General features: G+C 35.2%; 2 protein-coding genes across 10 annotated transcripts; both read right to left on the bottom strand.

Moving 5' to 3' along the window:
* Positions 1 to 486: 486 nt before the first annotated feature.
* LOC145910518 (uncharacterized) lies at positions 487 to 10,107 on the bottom strand. 8 transcript variants are annotated; one of them, XM_082997663.1, is made up of 28 exons: positions 9,997 to 10,060; positions 9,132 to 9,173; positions 8,763 to 8,954; positions 8,483 to 8,620; positions 7,967 to 8,122; positions 7,838 to 7,909; positions 7,535 to 7,769; positions 7,295 to 7,479; positions 7,117 to 7,194; positions 6,857 to 7,048; positions 6,723 to 6,794; positions 6,090 to 6,284; positions 5,956 to 6,030; positions 5,672 to 5,860; positions 5,458 to 5,526; positions 4,959 to 5,150; positions 4,825 to 4,896; positions 4,281 to 4,475; positions 3,912 to 3,968; positions 3,551 to 3,622; positions 3,286 to 3,480; positions 3,000 to 3,071; positions 2,199 to 2,390; positions 2,071 to 2,142; positions 1,818 to 2,009; positions 1,690 to 1,761; positions 1,424 to 1,627; positions 487 to 743 (listed from the first exon to the last, which is right to left on the bottom strand). In XM_082997663.1, the coding sequence occupies exons 2-28, from the start codon at positions 9,150 to 9,152 to the stop codon at positions 696 to 698; spliced, it is 3,504 nt and encodes a 1,167-aa protein (XP_082853789.1). In that variant the 5' UTR covers positions 9,153 to 9,173; positions 9,997 to 10,060; the 3' UTR covers positions 487 to 695. The 8 variants fall into 8 exon arrangements, 7 of the variants coding, with proteins under 7 accessions (XP_082853789.1, XP_082853790.1, XP_082853788.1 ...); XM_082997664.1 differs by lacking the exon at positions 9,997 to 10,060 and adding an exon at positions 9,228 to 9,553 and having other exon boundaries at positions 487 to 760; XM_082997662.1 differs by lacking the exon at positions 9,997 to 10,060 and adding an exon at positions 9,228 to 9,553.
* A 1,751-nt stretch (positions 10,108 to 11,858) lies between these two features.
* LOC145910255 (BTB/POZ domain-containing protein 10-like) lies at positions 11,859 to 16,201 on the bottom strand. Of its 2 annotated transcripts, none has more exons than XM_082997315.1 (10): positions 16,001 to 16,201; positions 15,687 to 15,799; positions 15,302 to 15,401; positions 15,077 to 15,185; positions 14,811 to 14,916; positions 14,618 to 14,738; positions 14,451 to 14,548; positions 13,782 to 13,992; positions 13,167 to 13,378; positions 11,859 to 12,953 (listed from the first exon to the last, which is right to left on the bottom strand). In XM_082997315.1, the coding sequence occupies exons 1-10, from the start codon at positions 16,113 to 16,115 to the stop codon at positions 12,876 to 12,878; spliced, it is 1,263 nt and encodes a 420-aa protein (XP_082853441.1). In that variant the 5' UTR covers positions 16,116 to 16,201; the 3' UTR covers positions 11,859 to 12,875. The 2 variants fall into 2 exon arrangements, with proteins under 2 accessions (XP_082853441.1, XP_082853440.1); XM_082997314.1 differs by having other exon boundaries at positions 11,861 to 12,953; positions 15,077 to 15,188.
* Between the last annotated feature and the right edge of the window lie 552 nt (positions 16,202 to 16,753).

The raw sequence follows: 16,753 nt of genomic DNA, 5'->3' as shown, positions 1-16,753 counted from the left end.
ACAACTCCTCACAAACAAGAAGCTCAAATTCCCACAACAATAATTGAAAGCTGCAGAAAGGTGTGTCTGGTTCCAAACGTTGAGACAAATCGCTGTGGAGCGCACTGTATTGTTTGGAACTCAGTTGGGCGCCCAACGGATCAACGTTGGCACACAACTGCAGCTTTTAATTATTGTTAGGGAAATTTGAGCTTCTTGTTTGTGAGGAGTTATGTGGTGGGCTGTGTTGTCCTTGAGGATTCTGATATAAGTTTCGAGGTCATTTAGGTCAGACGACTTTCAAACGTGAAATACCAGCTGCATTGATGAGGCCTTGTAGATCGAAACAATGACACACATGTCTGCAACAATCGATGATTACACCACATATACGGTATTTTCTTCAACACTATTTAAAGTATCCTGATGACAAACTAGCATAGAATTAATATTTACCGTTGGTCTTTTAATTAAACAAGGCTCAAACAACAATCTACAGCAACGCGAGAAGGTTGGATATTTTATTTTTTGAAAATACACGTTGTCGATCTTGAACTCTTCAGCAGTAAAACGTCATCAGATTTGGGGCACGCAAGGCGTGAAGTTGACAGACTTCACAATTCTCTGACAGTGGCGTCGTAATCAGTAAAGGTTTGACCACAAGCTCTCTTCACATTGACCACCATGAGACTATTTTATCGCTATCTACCGGTCACTCATGCCGCATGTCCACCAAACAAATTTATGAACGTCCTCTGACCCAACTAAACAGTAAGCAAGCCTGTCAATAATGCAGATGCGAATAAAACTTTGTTCGGTTTTCGCAAAAAGACCTGCTACAGTTGGGTATAAACTGTACAATTGTATGGTTAGCGGCAACAGCGCAAAACTAAGTACTAGTCATGTTCAGAATTTACGACCAGAGCAAAAAGTGGCACCATTTGTCTGAGGCCGCCAAACACTTTTGTAGAGCAAAAACAAAAACGATAAGATCACAGTAGGTACGTGGGCAATAAGATCACAGTTAAAATAACAAAGTCAAGATAACAGAGACATAGGACAATCGACGAAGTGCAAAATTAGGATTAATACAATTCTGAACAACTACATATTTGTTGGAAATGAATATTTTCCTAAACAAATAGATGATATCTGAAGTCCAGAAGTTATTGTCTGATATATTTTGAAACCCACGACGCTTAAATTACATCTGGTCCATAATTAAGGACTGGAATAATTTCTAAGACATTGTTGTGCACTTGAATTTTTAGATTTAATCGACACGAGTCCTTTGAAATCCGAGATAATAATTTACTGTCATCAGTCCCACTTATTCAAGTACCTTTTTATGTAAGAAATGATATTGGGATTCATAAAAACAGTCAAAGTGAGGTTGTTTAACGTTTAGCCTGCATGCTAGCTACCAGGTTTAATTCGGAATAACCTGTTTGTCTTCTACGTTGGCCACAAATTCCTTCCTGATTGTTTCCAAGCATTCATGGGTATCACGTACGAACGGCTGGACGTCAAAACCCCTTCGTTCCCTTTGATATTGTTTCAGCTGTACTTTGTAAGCCTGAAAAGACTGATCCATCGCACTGGTTGCTACATCTGCTGCATTTAGTATGTTGACTTCGCTACTTGGTATCTGGAGACAATTAACGCGACAAACTAATGTTCTGAACACCATTTATAAATAAAGCATTTTACTTCGCGCAGCTTCTCCTTCATGAGCAACACAGCTTTTGTTTTTGCATTCTTACAAAACATCTGTATGTTGACCTGCAAACATCATAACATTTGCAACGCACTTATCATCCAATCCTCAATAAATTTACTTCGTGATCAGAGTTTTTATTCTGGTGATCTTTTTTTTCCTCGGCCAAACGTGCCTGGAGACTTTTTCGTATAGGTCCTAGCACATGATCAGGTACTCCACCAGTGTTTTGATTAAATTGTTGCAGTGTTTTTTGCTCAGTTTTTGCTAACAGGTCATTCAGTTTGTGTTCTTCCATTTGCCAATCATTGATCTGAGCGGAAAACAAAGTTTTGCAAAAGGAAATGCTATGTAGATAAAATCAGTTTAAATACAATTTTTAGGTCTTCATGAAAAATTCTTTCCGCCTCAACAGCATGTTGTTCTGCATTTCTTGTCAGAACTTTCTGCAAAATGCATTCAATCAAACTTATCACAGCAATTAATCACAGGGTCTACATACCTTTTTTTGATAGAGTTTTTCTTCACTTGATCTGTACTCACACTGCAAATCCTTCAAAAAGTTCTCTCTTAACTCAATAATTTCCTCATGAAAATGTTTTGTGTCCAATTTGTCAAATTTTTTAAGTGTTTCACATTTTTTCTTTTCAGCAAAATCACCAAATTCTGTAGTTTCGGGACATGTTGACACTTTCTGAATGAAACATCAGTTCTATTAGATATTTGAATGCTGCCTGGTCACTTCGAGATCTATATGGCAATTAAATGCCATGGGCGGTTGCTTAATATATAATTTAGCAGCTAAAGTTAATGTCATTGTGTAAAGGAAAGATGGAACTTGCACAAAAAACAAAACAATTCCTTTGCCTATGGGGCAGCTAATCTATTTGTCCAGCAACCAAATTTGGTCAGAATGATCAGATTTGGACTAAACGTTTTATAAAATCGCGAATGATTGGACCCTAAATGATAAAATCGGGTATGATGGACCAATGTTTGTAAATGCAGCATATATTTGTGCTACAATTTTGACATAATTTTAACACCCAGCAGTTTGCCAAAAGCTAATACCCCATTAAAACTGTCCAAAACATGCTCAAATTTGCCAGAGCAGAAACAGCACATGTATAGGAGTTCATTTAGCCATAAACTTGACCCCCATGCATCACTAATTGCTTTGGGACTTTTCCGATATGCAAAACTTTTTCATTGGAATACAGATATGCAATCTTCATCCCATTGTAAACAGAATTTAAAACATAAAATCTGTGTAGGCAAGTTGACAACAGGATCCTCAAAATACCTTTTTTAGTTGTGTTGCATAGTCTTTCAAAAGTGGGTCTCGTTTCAACTTAAATTGCTGTTCAGCTTGTTTCTAAATACACATGTTTAAATTGCTATTTGCTTTTCATTATTCATGGCACTTGAATTATACATTACACAACAAAATCGGTTGCAGATCTGGAATCGGTCACAAAGCATAGAAATCAAACACTTTCATATGTAAAAGACTACTGACCGTTTAAGCCTTTTTAATATGCCCAGGTACAAACATAATGCGGATGTTTTAGTGCTTCCTTTATACGTACCAACAACTGATAGTTTTCTGCACAGATTTTTGACCAGTTGGATAACACTTTTTTTAAAAGTTCCCCCTCGTAATTTCTTAATTCATAAAAGGACTGTTGTTCTGACAAAATTTTAAACCTTATCTTTACAGCTTTCAGCACCATGGCGTGCTTTGCCTCCAGTGTTGATTGGTCAACATACCCTTCCGAACACAACTACAAAATGACAATCACAATGCATATGAATGATGAACTATTACATTGCACATGGCTGATAACTATCTACCTTTTTCATCTGGAACTGGTATGCAAATAGAATCTCTTCCATGTTTTCGTCAGCAAGATGGCTTGCAATTTTCTAAATCAATGCACTTGAATTTTTGCACAACAACATTTTTCATGCATAAAAAATTAGGCTGCTACTGTTGTAAAATAATTTTTTTTGCTCTGTTAAGCGACGTCTTAATTTAAAGCGCCATATTCGAAGTGAATAGTGTACATGTCAGACAAGCATCTTTCAACAACAAAATTATGTTTGTTTATTTTGTAGACTGGTTATATGTTATCAATAACAGGAAACAATTTTAGTCAAATGGAAGTCAGTGTTAAGTAATTCACAGAAAATTAAATTTGGCAGTTGTTGTTACCTTGGAAATGTAGTTGCAGAAGGCAGTCCAAGTGTCATGCGCTCCATTCCAAATTATCTTTAACAAATGCATTTAACAATGCTTTACATGGATAGAAAACAATTACACTGCATAAATTGTAGTACTCTTAGTAGTAGTACAAAAAAGTAATTGTACAAAAACAGCACTGCTATAGTCACTTTCCATGCTATCTGTCAAAATATTTTCCCTCATTGTTATACGACTAAAAAATATGGGTAAAGAATTACCATGTGGTAGCTTAACAATCACAAAAGTCATTCGGTTTGTGGCAGTGTGGTTATGAAATAGCCTCGCACTTTTGATATCTTTTGATAATATATTAACCACAGATATGCTAATTGTATTTACCTTGCAAAGTAAGAAACTCCAGTTTTTGTAATATTTTAAATCAATGTTCTGCTGCAGACGTTCAACATAACCCATGTGTTCTTCATCAAAGTTTTTTATGTCTTTTGTATTGTTGGTAAACCTTTCTACTACGCTATTTTTAGTTTTTACATGGTTCTTGCAAAAATCCTGTAAACTAATTTCATTCCAATTTACCTAAAAAAAATTTAATTTAGTGACAACCATGTTTCGATGCATGTACTGTCAGAAAAAACACAAAGGAAGTTATACCTAAAAGGGGCATTATCATTGTTAAATGAACCCAGTTTGTGGGTTTTACTTGCAAAGCATACGAAAACATAAAATGTGCTATGCCATGCCCAATAAGTCTACTCCATATTTCTAGCAGGCATATTGTGTTTTAAGTAACACCCGAGAACAGAGAAAGTAGTAAACACTTTTTGGAAAACACCCTAATGAAGAAAAATTAAGCTTTCATGATATTTGGTCTATTGATTTACTAAGTGTTTATTCATAAACATAAAAAGAAAAAATGACTGTATACCTGGTTCATTTCATCACAGTATAGCTTTATGCACCTTTCAAATGTCATTTCATATGTTTTATGCAACCTTTTCTGTAAATATAAAAAACAAATAAAACATTGCATTTTGTAGCACAACAACAAACAACAATTGCCTCGATGTGCTCATTTTTAGAATTTGCAATTTCGCTTTGTTTCTCAAAAAAATTGGCAAGATGTAATTCCAGGTTTTCCTTGTCACACACTTCAAGATCATCTTCAACATAGGTCTTGGCATACCTACAGCACTCTTTATGTAATTCAAGTAACCCTTTGCGATCTAGGTGCAAATCACCAGACCAAAGTTCCTGTAACCAACACTGTATTTTATAAAATATTGACATGTTTTTGTTTTTTGAGAAGAAATAAGCCATGATAAGATGACTTATGTTGTATTATAAAGAATAGGTTAAAGGTGCTGCAAACATAATGCTATATCATAATATAGTTTGCTGTAAAGCATTCTGCACACTACGAGTAAACCACAGTTTGAACAATATATTTTGTGGCTTTTGATTGTAAAACCCTCTTGTACATAGGACAAACAGAAATAAAACCAATCAATGTGAGGAATATCATAGATTCTTTTGTAGGCTTTCATTCATTTAAACTTACTGACTGTTTGTTCTTGTAGCGCGATTTTGCTTCAGACAAAATAGCAGGCATCCTATCATGAGATTTCATCTGTGATGAACAATAAAATTACTATGGTTGTCCCAAGTAAATGGTGTACATGAAAGTACAAGAGATTTTTATGCGGACACAAGTTTGCAATGACAATGTTAAGCGCTTTAATACATTGTATGTGAAGGCAATTTTAATGAATTACCTTTTTTCTCTTTTCATTAACTGTGTTTTCCCACAAGGTCATGTTTACATTTAACTGTTTCAGATAACGTTTGACAAACTTTTCTTCATATATATTTGAACCCTCTTTGAATTTATTCAGAACCAACTGCTTTGCTGATTCAACAATAGCATTAAATTCAGCATCGTCAATGTATTTCTGTTCAGAAAACTTAAGAGATGAATTAGATATTTTAAGGTTTCAGACCCAAATTTAGCGCTGGGCCCATAATTTTTTTTTCTTTTGAGTACAACAAAAGCACTTACAGAAACAATAATTTTCTTTTTGAAAACATCCAGTGATCTGGATACAAGACCTTCCATGTGTGGTTGTATTTTAAGCTAAAATAATTCTCATGTAAAAGTCATGGGTTTTAAAGGCTGGTTAAATTTTTCAACACCTGCTGTAAATTGTGAGAGGTTTCCAGTTCAACAAACTTTTGATGTAAAGATGTTTTCAGTCGGTTTGTATACTCCTCCTTGAGCTCGTCATCCAACTCACAATTCTCTTGTTCAAACTTCTCGAGTGTGCCATGGATAAATGTATCCTGTTCATTGTCTACATTAGCCATATCATTTGATTCGGCAAAAAAATCCTAAATACATTAAAAACTACAGTAAATTGCATGTTCTGTTTGATTTCTTCTAAGTTTTAAAGTTTCTAAAACAAGGGTCAAACAACTAAAACCATATGAAATTTGTTTGTGTAGAGATTTACTGTTGCAATTTCATTTTCACTGGAAAATTGGTAATATTAACATACATAAAGCACTCTTGTAGAGCATTCCACAATAATTAATTGGTATTGAGAATATCAAATCCTATTCTATTTTTCTCTGCTTCATTGCCCTATTTTGTGTTAACAATATGTATTAACAAAATAGGACACAAAATACCATGATAAAGCTTTTTTAAAACAAATCCTATCCCATCATTAGATTTGAACTACAAATTTGATCAGAAGAGTTTAGTATTTGAATATCTCAGATTCCTTAATGTTAATTGTCCATCCCTACTGCCGTCCGAGAATTTACCTTTGCAAGTTTTGTTTCATACTCTTGTATGACAGAATCTAAATATTTGCCTAAAAGCTGCTTTATCTTGTTCTGAAATATCAATAATAGGATGAGATATACAGAAAAACCTTATTACCACAAATTAACATTACCAATTTGTTGGTGTTTTTGTGTTGGAAGTTTAAAAACTGTGCTTCAAGTTGTTGGTTTATTTTTTTACGCAAGTCACTTTTAAAGTCATTATTGCCCAACAACATTCTGGAGTTAAAAAGAACATCTACATCTTGCTGTATTTCATGATTTATCGACGTAATCTCAGTTTCTTTATGGTAAGCTTTATCAACCTTCAAAACATAAAATTTTCATTTACGTGACCACAGCATGAATATCGTCAACAAAGGCAATTGCTTACACTTTTAGAGCGCAGTGTATTTTCGCAAAGACTTGTGCAATCATCAAAAACTTTGCCTGCCACTTGTTCAGCTGCACTCTACGTAGTTTAAATTGTATAAAGATTAAAAAAGGTGAACTGATTTAACAAAGCAAGATATTCCGGTTTCAACCAATAAACCAAGAAAACAATTACCTACCTCAAATAGTGGTTGTATTTGCAGTGTTTTGTTGGATCGAATTTCAGTCACAGCGGCTTGAATGAAATCAACTAGGTTTACCCCAGTGGCTGGTTTCCCTCCAATCTTTTTAATGACCAATTTCTCAGGTGAAAACAAGTCTTCTACTAATGCATGCACATGTTCTTTGAAGGAATCGCCCATGTCTGCAACAAATATATAGCTACAGGAAACAAAGTGTTATAATTGGTATCCATTTACCTTTGGTAGCAATCCCCTTACTGCTACCTTCCCACTCAGCTACCATTCTTCCAGGATAAGGCAAAGTATAGCAAAATACGTCATCAAAAGAATTTTTTATGTGTAGTTTTACACTAGCAAACTCATCATATTCTGTTTCATCAACATCAAGACTCTTCTCCAAAACTGTTTTTCCGCCTTTCCAACCAAAACCAACAGATACATGTTGCCAGTCACGAATTAAGAAACACAAACTCTGTTTTAAATTTGTAATATTAATAATTTAAAAATGTTGGCAAAGGCCAATAAAAACACAACAATTACTTGAAAGGGCTTTTCACTTGATGTTGTATTATGGTTTTGTGATTGTATAGATTTGGTAAAGTCGGTAAACAACTAAAAACAAAGCAAGAATAAGAAAACATTTAAAACTCTTTCAGAATGATTTTCTACCTGTAGGTACTGAAGGTCATCTGCTTGTATTTGATAAGAGATATTGTATATTTGCAATGAACTTATCAGTGTACTTAAACCAAATATTGCTGAACATTTTGCCATTTTTGACCTCTCATCAAATATCCCCTGGGTGTCCATAAGAAACAAAGCAACCTGAAAAATCAACATGTATTTCATAGACAACATAACAATTCATGTGTGGCGCCAATATTTTTAATGTGCACATTGTCTGTACATCACTCTTTCCAACGGTTGGCAAGTTTAACTGTGTTGTGGAAATATGAAACAAGGTATTACTATCAGAAAATATTTTTTTTCATGAGTAATGCCTTTATTTATAGACATTCACCTCGAAGTTAAAATCAAAGAAAAGCATAACTGCACATTTGTCATAACAACCAATATTGCTATAACATTATTGATACAACAGAAAAAAAAACAGTTACACAAAATAATGTATTAAAATCCCAAAACAGCGAGTTACACAAAATATTTTATATTTATTTTTCATACCCTCTGTCCTTTGCTGTCTGCCAAATTAAACCATTTGCTGTAGATTAATATTCCTTGAGTGTCAGCATTCATGCCACCTTGTGATGAAAATCCGTTTGATTCTACATTAGGAGTTTCCATCCAGCCTCTGCAACTACCCTGCAGTAAAATAATAATTTTTCATATATGACTCTTTTGGGACTAAAGAAGGTAGTAAAACTCTGATCAAAGCAAAAATGAAGCTTTTGTGACTATACATCAGATATCATCTGATATCCAAAGAATTGTTTATTTGTATTACTGTGTGCCTTTCCAATGTTCCAAGGTACTTTATAAACATATTAAGCATGAATGATTTTCCCTTTCGAAATGCTCCAGCAATGGAATAAATAGCAACGGGCATGTCTTTCACATCGTGAAAAAGTTGGTTCAATTTTTCAGCGGTAATATGCTTTTCATCAGTGTCCGTAATGAAAACTGCTTTATGTTGATTCTTAATAAAAAGAAAAAAAAGGCTGTGTGGCTTACAATTTTTACAACAGATTCATATTTTCAAAGTTTGGTTGTAAAATTTTTGTTTCAAAATCATGAAAAGGCAGTTTAGAAAAATAAATACCAAAATCCTTTCAAAACTACAGAAAAGTAAACTATCATTACATAAACTATATACCCATTCAGATGTGCTCTGCATTATCCAATGTCTGTCATAAACCTAGACAATATGCAGGGTAATTCATACCAAAACATTTATAACAAACATGCTTACTTCAGAAGTTCATTCCAATATATTATTTGTAAAGTTATATTATTCTTAAAACATACAACCTACAAAGTAACTAAAAAAACTAAAACATGTAAACATGTTTAATGAGTTATTTCCCAAAAATAAAAATTAGTTTAAAAGAAAAATTCATAACACTTAGGTATATATTTGACACCAAGGTACATATTCGTCCTTTTGTCGGACAAAATGCAATTCTTAATGGTTTTGAATGATTCAAAACAAGAAATAAAGAAGTAACTCCCACACACGTAGAAGGAAAGTGAGATTGAGCACTAACTATGATGCGACGACCTTATAATTTAGTTTGGTAATTATGGTAGTTGCAATGTCTATTATTTACACTAGTAACCAAAGTTAAAACTTGAATCAACAAAATGAAGTTGATATGAATCCAATCAAATTAATTTCAATAAAATCAAAATAGTCATTTAGAATCACAACTAATATCTCTGCTAACATACACTATGGACCTGAAACTTTACAAGCTGTTGATGTTGCAGATTTCTGATTCTATGATTTTCATACAAAATACACTATGTGACACAACCTTTCTGACAATGCCAAAACTGTTGCAGAATTGAAATGGGTAGTTGCAAAAGTATGAAATAAAATATATATACAAACAAATTTTGTAAAAACTTGCTTATGCAACGTATGCACAAGAAAAACCATCTCGGCAATTCCAAACTTTATTATATTCCAGCACCTCTAGCCTAGACTATGTGGATATTGGGTTATGGCGACCACTTACCACTTCAAAACGTTTGCCTTCCAAATCCTTTGCAGCAAACAATTTGCTGTGCTATGCTGTTACACATAAAAGCGACGCAATAACAAACTCATGCCACACCCCCGACACGCCCTTTATTGGCGCTCGAGTCTACTGTGAAGGACGAAAAGGAGCTAACTTTCGACGCGTTGGCCATTTACCCATTATTCTGGTGGCCTGTTTTTTTGGTTGGCTTCAAAACATACGCCTTGTTTGCCTGATGGTTTATCCTTCTCTTAAATATAATCAAACTTTGACGCAATAACAAATGGCACTTTTGTCAAATATACTGAACAGTACCACACCTCGAAACGCCCTTTATTCCCGCTCCGTCTGCAAACGGCTCTCATGCTTGCAGAACCCTGGCGTAGTTTATCGACGTAATCGGTCAGAAATTGAATACACTTATATATTCTTGAAAAACGAGGTAGGTACTATTTAGAACACCCATGTCTCAAAGTCACTTAAGAGTTAAAGCAGGGTGGAGTTTAAGTTTACAGAGGCAAAAATCTCATTTTTAATAAAACTGGAGAGGCCTTAATGAATAATCCACATTTATTACTTCGAAGTGTTTGGCTGGGCCTTACATTGTGCTAATGTTATAGAGACGCTCATCTTGTTTTGTTTGCAATAAAGGGGCAAAAAATATCCGCCAACTTAGGTTATGCGGCCCTGAGCATGGTTTAGTTGCAAAACAGGTCTAATTAGCTCTTTGTATGCAATATGTAGCCGACTTCTGACTTAGTGGGTTTGACCCATAGCGCCCTTAAACCAAAATTTTCTTAACAGCTAAAGTAGCACCAAAACATTGCCTTTTTGTACGTGTCAATTTGGAAGTTTAGCCTATAATGTGAGAAATTTTTCATGATGGCATAAATATAAATAGATTCATTTCTGCTGTTAATTACTCGTTCACCCTTATGTAAATGTAACAATGAATATATTTTTACCTCACGAAATCAACCTTATGAAAGCGTTTGGCACAAGGTTTTTAGTAGCCTAATATGAAAATTACATAGGCTATTTAGATGGACACTTTGCTAATATGAAGAAAACGGAGAAGCACATTGCAGTGAAGGAGAAAAAACGCAAAACGCTATGCTACATATATCGACTTGAAAGAAACACCACATGGAAAATAGTTCTACATTCTTGACAGACGTAGCCTACCAAGTTGTCCTCTGTCCTCTGGACGAATAAGTAGGCTAGCTCATAGGGTTGTGGGCATATTGTGAGTCTAAAAGTACGCCTACATTTTAGGAAACATTTAAATAGGAACTTTAACTTAAATTGTTGCTCTAATAAACATTTTAGAATTAGCATGGAAAAGTAAACAATATAAGTTTGCACAAGACCAACTTTGTAGAAATTAAAAAAAACACCGAGGAATTCTGCGATTCAAGCAGCTTTTTGCGCGTCAGCAAGAATGTACAAAGCTTTCACTTTATCCAAGGATTCATTCAATCGTTCTCTTCTGATTCCATTTCTTCGCGTACAAATCCTAATTCAGGTATTTTTTTGTCCGATACGAAAATTTGATAAAACGACTGATTGGAAACATCGGTTAATATTTGTTTCAAACACATTTTGTCTTAATCCTGGAACTTGGCATTGAAGAAGAGAGGCGTGGAACAAAGGTAGCCTACGTGTGTTGGGTGTTGGTGCAAACGTGAAGAGAAAGCTCGGGAACGATTTGGAAATTCGAGCCACCGGCTACTCGAGACACATTAACCTTAAACTCAACAAATAAAGAAGGCGGTGTAAAGTTTATTGAACCATGTTCGTGTTCGAAGTAGGGCAGAGTTCACACCATTTGTACTGTGTGGGTTTGGCATGAAACGAATTAAGGCTGCACTTGCAAATTACCCCGTATGTGTGCACCAGCAAGGCATATGCCTAATTCTTTCGTCTTTAAAACAATTTTTTTATACCCGCAAAGAACATTCGTTTGTGCTGAGATCGGACCCCATTTCGATAATGTTTTTTAATGTAAATACGCTCAGTTTGTATTTTGTGAGTTAAGTTGTAATGTTGATGCAGTGTATTTGGGCGCAAATATAATTTTATGCGAGAAGGGGAAAAATCTTAGGCGAAAAATCATGGAGAATGTCAGAAAAAATATCAAGGAAGCAAAAACAGCAAAGTGGTTGAACATATTCATCCTGCTTTTTACCAAACAAATTTTAAATACATCGTTTCTTTGACAATATAGCACCCGAAAATCAGCTTTTTTTTGTAAACGGCAATTTAAAATACGTTATGTGAGAAATTATGTGTGGACCGATCAGAAATTGATTCGTTTTTTGTTCGGGATTACTTATTCACCCTTATTCTGGACGCGATTTTGCTAAATGGTCTGAAATGACAATATGAAGAAACCAGTAGTACGGAGAAGCACATTGTAGTGAAGAAGAAAAACACGCATAACGCCATGCTACATATCGGCTTAAAATAAACACCGCACGGAAAATAAAGTTCCACAGTCAGTTACTGCAAACAATTGATTAAGATATTTCAACTCCTTTAATTAGGCTGGAAAAAATAAATGAAGAAGTTGACGGACGTACCAAGTTGTCCTCTATTTAACATGGACGAATAAAGTAACCAATGGGGTTGTGGACATATTATGAGTCTAAAAAGTATGCCTACATTTTAAGGAAAGCATTTAAATATGAACTTTAAACTGAATTGTTGCTCTAATAAACATATTCAAATTAGCATGAAAATGTAAACAATATTAAGTTAGCACAAAAACCAACTTTGTAGAAATTAAAAAAAGACACCGAGGAATTCTGCGATTCAAGCAGCTTTTTGCGCGTCAGTAAGAATGTCCAAAGCTTCCACTTGATCCAGGGATTCATTCAATCGTTCTCTTCTGATTCCATTTCGTCGCGTAAGGCCAAGTTTGGTTCGTTCAACTCCGCTTCAGCTTGAATCAGCTGAATATTGAAAAAATGGAACGTGCTTTTTAGTGGATGAAAAAGTTACCATGCGTAAAAGGTAAAACAAATAGTTTCAAACATTTACAGCAACTTACGCTTAGGAGGCTGCACCAAACGTATCGATATTGCTTAAAATTGTCATTGGAATCTCTGAACTAAAGGCGACGACACGTCTCAACATCCAATCAAAACCATAACAATGCAACATACCAGCAGCCCATGGTCCTGTGGGGTATCGGCGGCGGCTGCAACCAAGTTAGTGATGCTCTTCGACTTGTTGACGCATTGGAAGTCGACGTGACGAGACTTACTTTCCTCTTTCTCCCACGACATTGCGATGAACGATCGCTGCACGTAGTCGTAAATAACCTCCTGTCTGCCACTGCTTCGCCGTTTTACTTGATCCATCGATATCGGGTAACCTGTTAACATGTGGTAGCGTGAAGTTGGCTGTTGTCTGCATACCGTACAGGAAAATACCGTTGTGGCAGCATTTTACCCAATGGCATTGCACCTAATTTGTAGATAGTCCCTTCTCCGTGTGTGGTTTGTGGTTTTAGCTCATAGCGCATTGCAGGTTAAAGTGCGTGCCAAAAACTATACATTTGTAAGTTAGTTACAATTATAAACGGAAAATATAGTCGACAAAATTATGCTTAACATATATATATTACGCATTCATAGGTACGTCAACAGGTCTCGTCTCGGTCACGGACTTTTATAGACAACATGGACAATCATTATCAAAGCGCGATTTACACAGAGGCAAAAACACAGCGACATTGCCCACACAGTCTGGCAAAGATAACAGCAGCTTCACGTCACCTTCAATTCCTAATTTAATTTTCTTCAAGCCCCGTTCCTTCAGGACACTTTTGGCCACTTCGCGATTTTCGATGTACTTGAGGAATCGATGTAATTGTGTGCTTCGTATTGTCTCCGTATATTCTTCCCCCATTTGTGGAGGAAAATTTGGATCCCACTCGACGTTGTCATCATCCGTGAGCACCACTATGTGACATTCGCGATCACCGCACTGTGAACGTGAATAATTCAGTTGAAAATAAGTAAAGTGGATCACAGCACTACACATCCTACATTCAGCTTCGGCTAATTTCCTGCAGCGTACCTTGTGGTAATGTTTGGGTATGTATCAGTCAAAGCTTTGTGTATATACATAATACGAACATACAATTTTTTTGGTTGGTATTGTAAAATATAAGTAGGTCAAAATGAATGTCTAAATACAGCGCTTACCAACCATGTTTACTCAATTTGTTAGTTTTCGTCACTTTCATAAAAATTTAAGAACAGGAGAATCTCCGACAGCCTTAAGTCCAACAAAAACTAGGTAATTTTTTAAACTAGTGTTACAATGTTTCGTACCACGTCCACTACCACTTGGTTAATTTGAAGTTCTAATTTTTGTTGAGGTTTTCTAAACTTTTATGTCAAAACAGTATTGTTTTTAAAGTGTGACTGTGGGGTGCTTACCTGTGCAACCTTCACCATAATCGGCAAAATATCATTATCGAGAAAGCCCAAGAACTTAAGCCTTGCTCCATCATTAGATACCTCATGCATAAAGGCACCTAACAAGAAAACAGTTACTTGTCAAACTACAAATAATTACAAAAATTGATCAAAGCTTGCGAACCTACCAAGATTGGCACATTTAATTGTTTCGTGGCTGAAAGGGATGAGAAAATATTCACAGGCATTTCTGAGATCTCGAACAGCCACACCTGGTGGACAAATGACCATGCCTTGAGTGTAGTATTCCTTTTTGAAAAAATTATAATTGTTAACACCATTAAAGCAATCAGAATCAGTTTCAACTGAACATTAACATACCAACAATGCTTTAAATATGATGGCCGAGGTACCTTCACCCACTTCATACTCCCCACGCTCATTTGGCTTTGTCCATTCTCTTTCTACCATACTGGTGCTAAACATTCTGTATGAACATGGAATTTTATGGATTGATTGATAATCAATATTTATTCATGACAGTCAGCAAATGAACAACTGACAAACAATTGCTTGTTAATTTGCCTGTTTGGAATTGGGTCAATATTGTTTAAATAAGATGATTTGAAGAAGAGTAAGGCACTCACTTTGCTAGCATCGTGTCAGGTTTTGTTGCAAATAGGTTTTTCTCCACAACAAATCTTGTGTCATCGACACAAATAACCATTTTCTTGTCTCGTTCATTCTTCTTGGTGACTGCTAAATGCACAAAAAATATCTGTTCAAAAATCATGTTGAATTATTGTCACATTTGGCAATCAAATATAAACACAGTGTAAGCAAGTGACACTTAGGGTAAACATTTGGCAAACCTCGTTTTGAGTGGGACATGTTGTTAGTGTCACCGTGTGATGAGCCGCAACTACGTATTTGGTTGTCGTCAGGCACACAACAACGTTGATGGGGCGATTCCTGCACACACCAAACTCATAAATACAAATAAATGAAAGTCTTGTGTTGTTACACATCAATGTGCACATAAAATATTGTCAACATGAGCTGTGTTTTAAACAGTTGCATATTTCGTAAAATTATCTTTGGATGCAACCTGCATCAAATCCAAACAAACAATCATTAGCACTAATAGATAGTAGGCATTAAAAATTCAGTCCATGTATATTTAGCTTGCTTTGGCATAAGGCAATTCCACCCTGGCTAAGAGTTAAACATTTTTTAGAAACTGTAAATGACAAATACCGGAGGAGAAGACTTTGGCTCTTTTTTGTCAGGAAAAACAACTATTTCGTCACAAGAGCTTCTTCGTGATGAAAATGGTGATATAGTGTGGGATGGTGAGCTGCTTCTTGACTCTAAAAATTGTAAAAATGTAACATAATAACGTGTTGTGTCAACAAGGCAATACATGAAAGCATGAAAACACAAATGTACAGTAATAGTTTGCATAACATACACACATAAAAACATTTCCTCAACTGCAACTTTCAAAACTAATCTTTTTTGAATTTGAATTTAATTGTGTTAGAAAGTGTAATCGATACATTTTAACTTACCAACAGAATCCTTGCTGCTCTCTTTCTGTCGAGTTCGAAGACATGAAGTACGATTTGGTCTTGGTGAATTGCCGGTTTCACTTTTCTTTAGAGAGCCGTGTAACTTTTGTGGCATTTTATGATATTTTTTTTCTGCCAATTCAGTCAGACTGAATATAACTTGAAAGTGAACCAACCACTTGTATTTATGTTTTTGGTTATCTTCCTGCATAGATAAAGAAAAAATACATTACAAACTGAACCGCGTTTTTCTTTTTCTGTGAACCGAAACACAGACACGGTAAGAACTGTTAAAATCCTTTAAGCATTCAGTTAGTTCGTTTAAACAAAGCTGAATCGCCGCTGATCACACTCATCTCCGCTTTGTCATGTCATTGGGAAGTTTCCATTGTTGTGCTTACTCAGGCATAACAAAACATTTTTACGTCACAAAGAATATCATTTATTTAGATTGAGAATTAAAGTTCAGGCATTTTGTTGTCCAGGTACCTTTATTATTACAAAATTTTCCAGGTTACTCGGGTAAAGAAAACAAAAATTAAAAATGTCTTTAACAGCAAGCTTCCAAGACACGGAAACAAATCACTTGCTCGAAGAAGATTTAAAAAAACTGCAAGAAGACGTTCTGCAAGTAAAAGGTGATGTTTACCTTTGTGTAAATCACAATTATATTCAGAATTCGAAATATTTTTTTAGTTCGTGCTCATTTATGTTCCGTTCATCTCGTGACCCTATTTCCATTCGAGATTCAGA

The sequence above is a fragment of the Ascidia mentula genome, chromosome 8 (genome assembly GCF_947561715.1).
Source record: "Ascidia mentula chromosome 8, kaAscMent1.1, whole genome shotgun sequence".
Lineage (NCBI taxonomy): Eukaryota > Metazoa > Chordata > Ascidiacea > Phlebobranchia > Ascidiidae > Ascidia > Ascidia mentula.
This window is presented reverse-complemented; position numbering and strand designations above follow the sequence as displayed.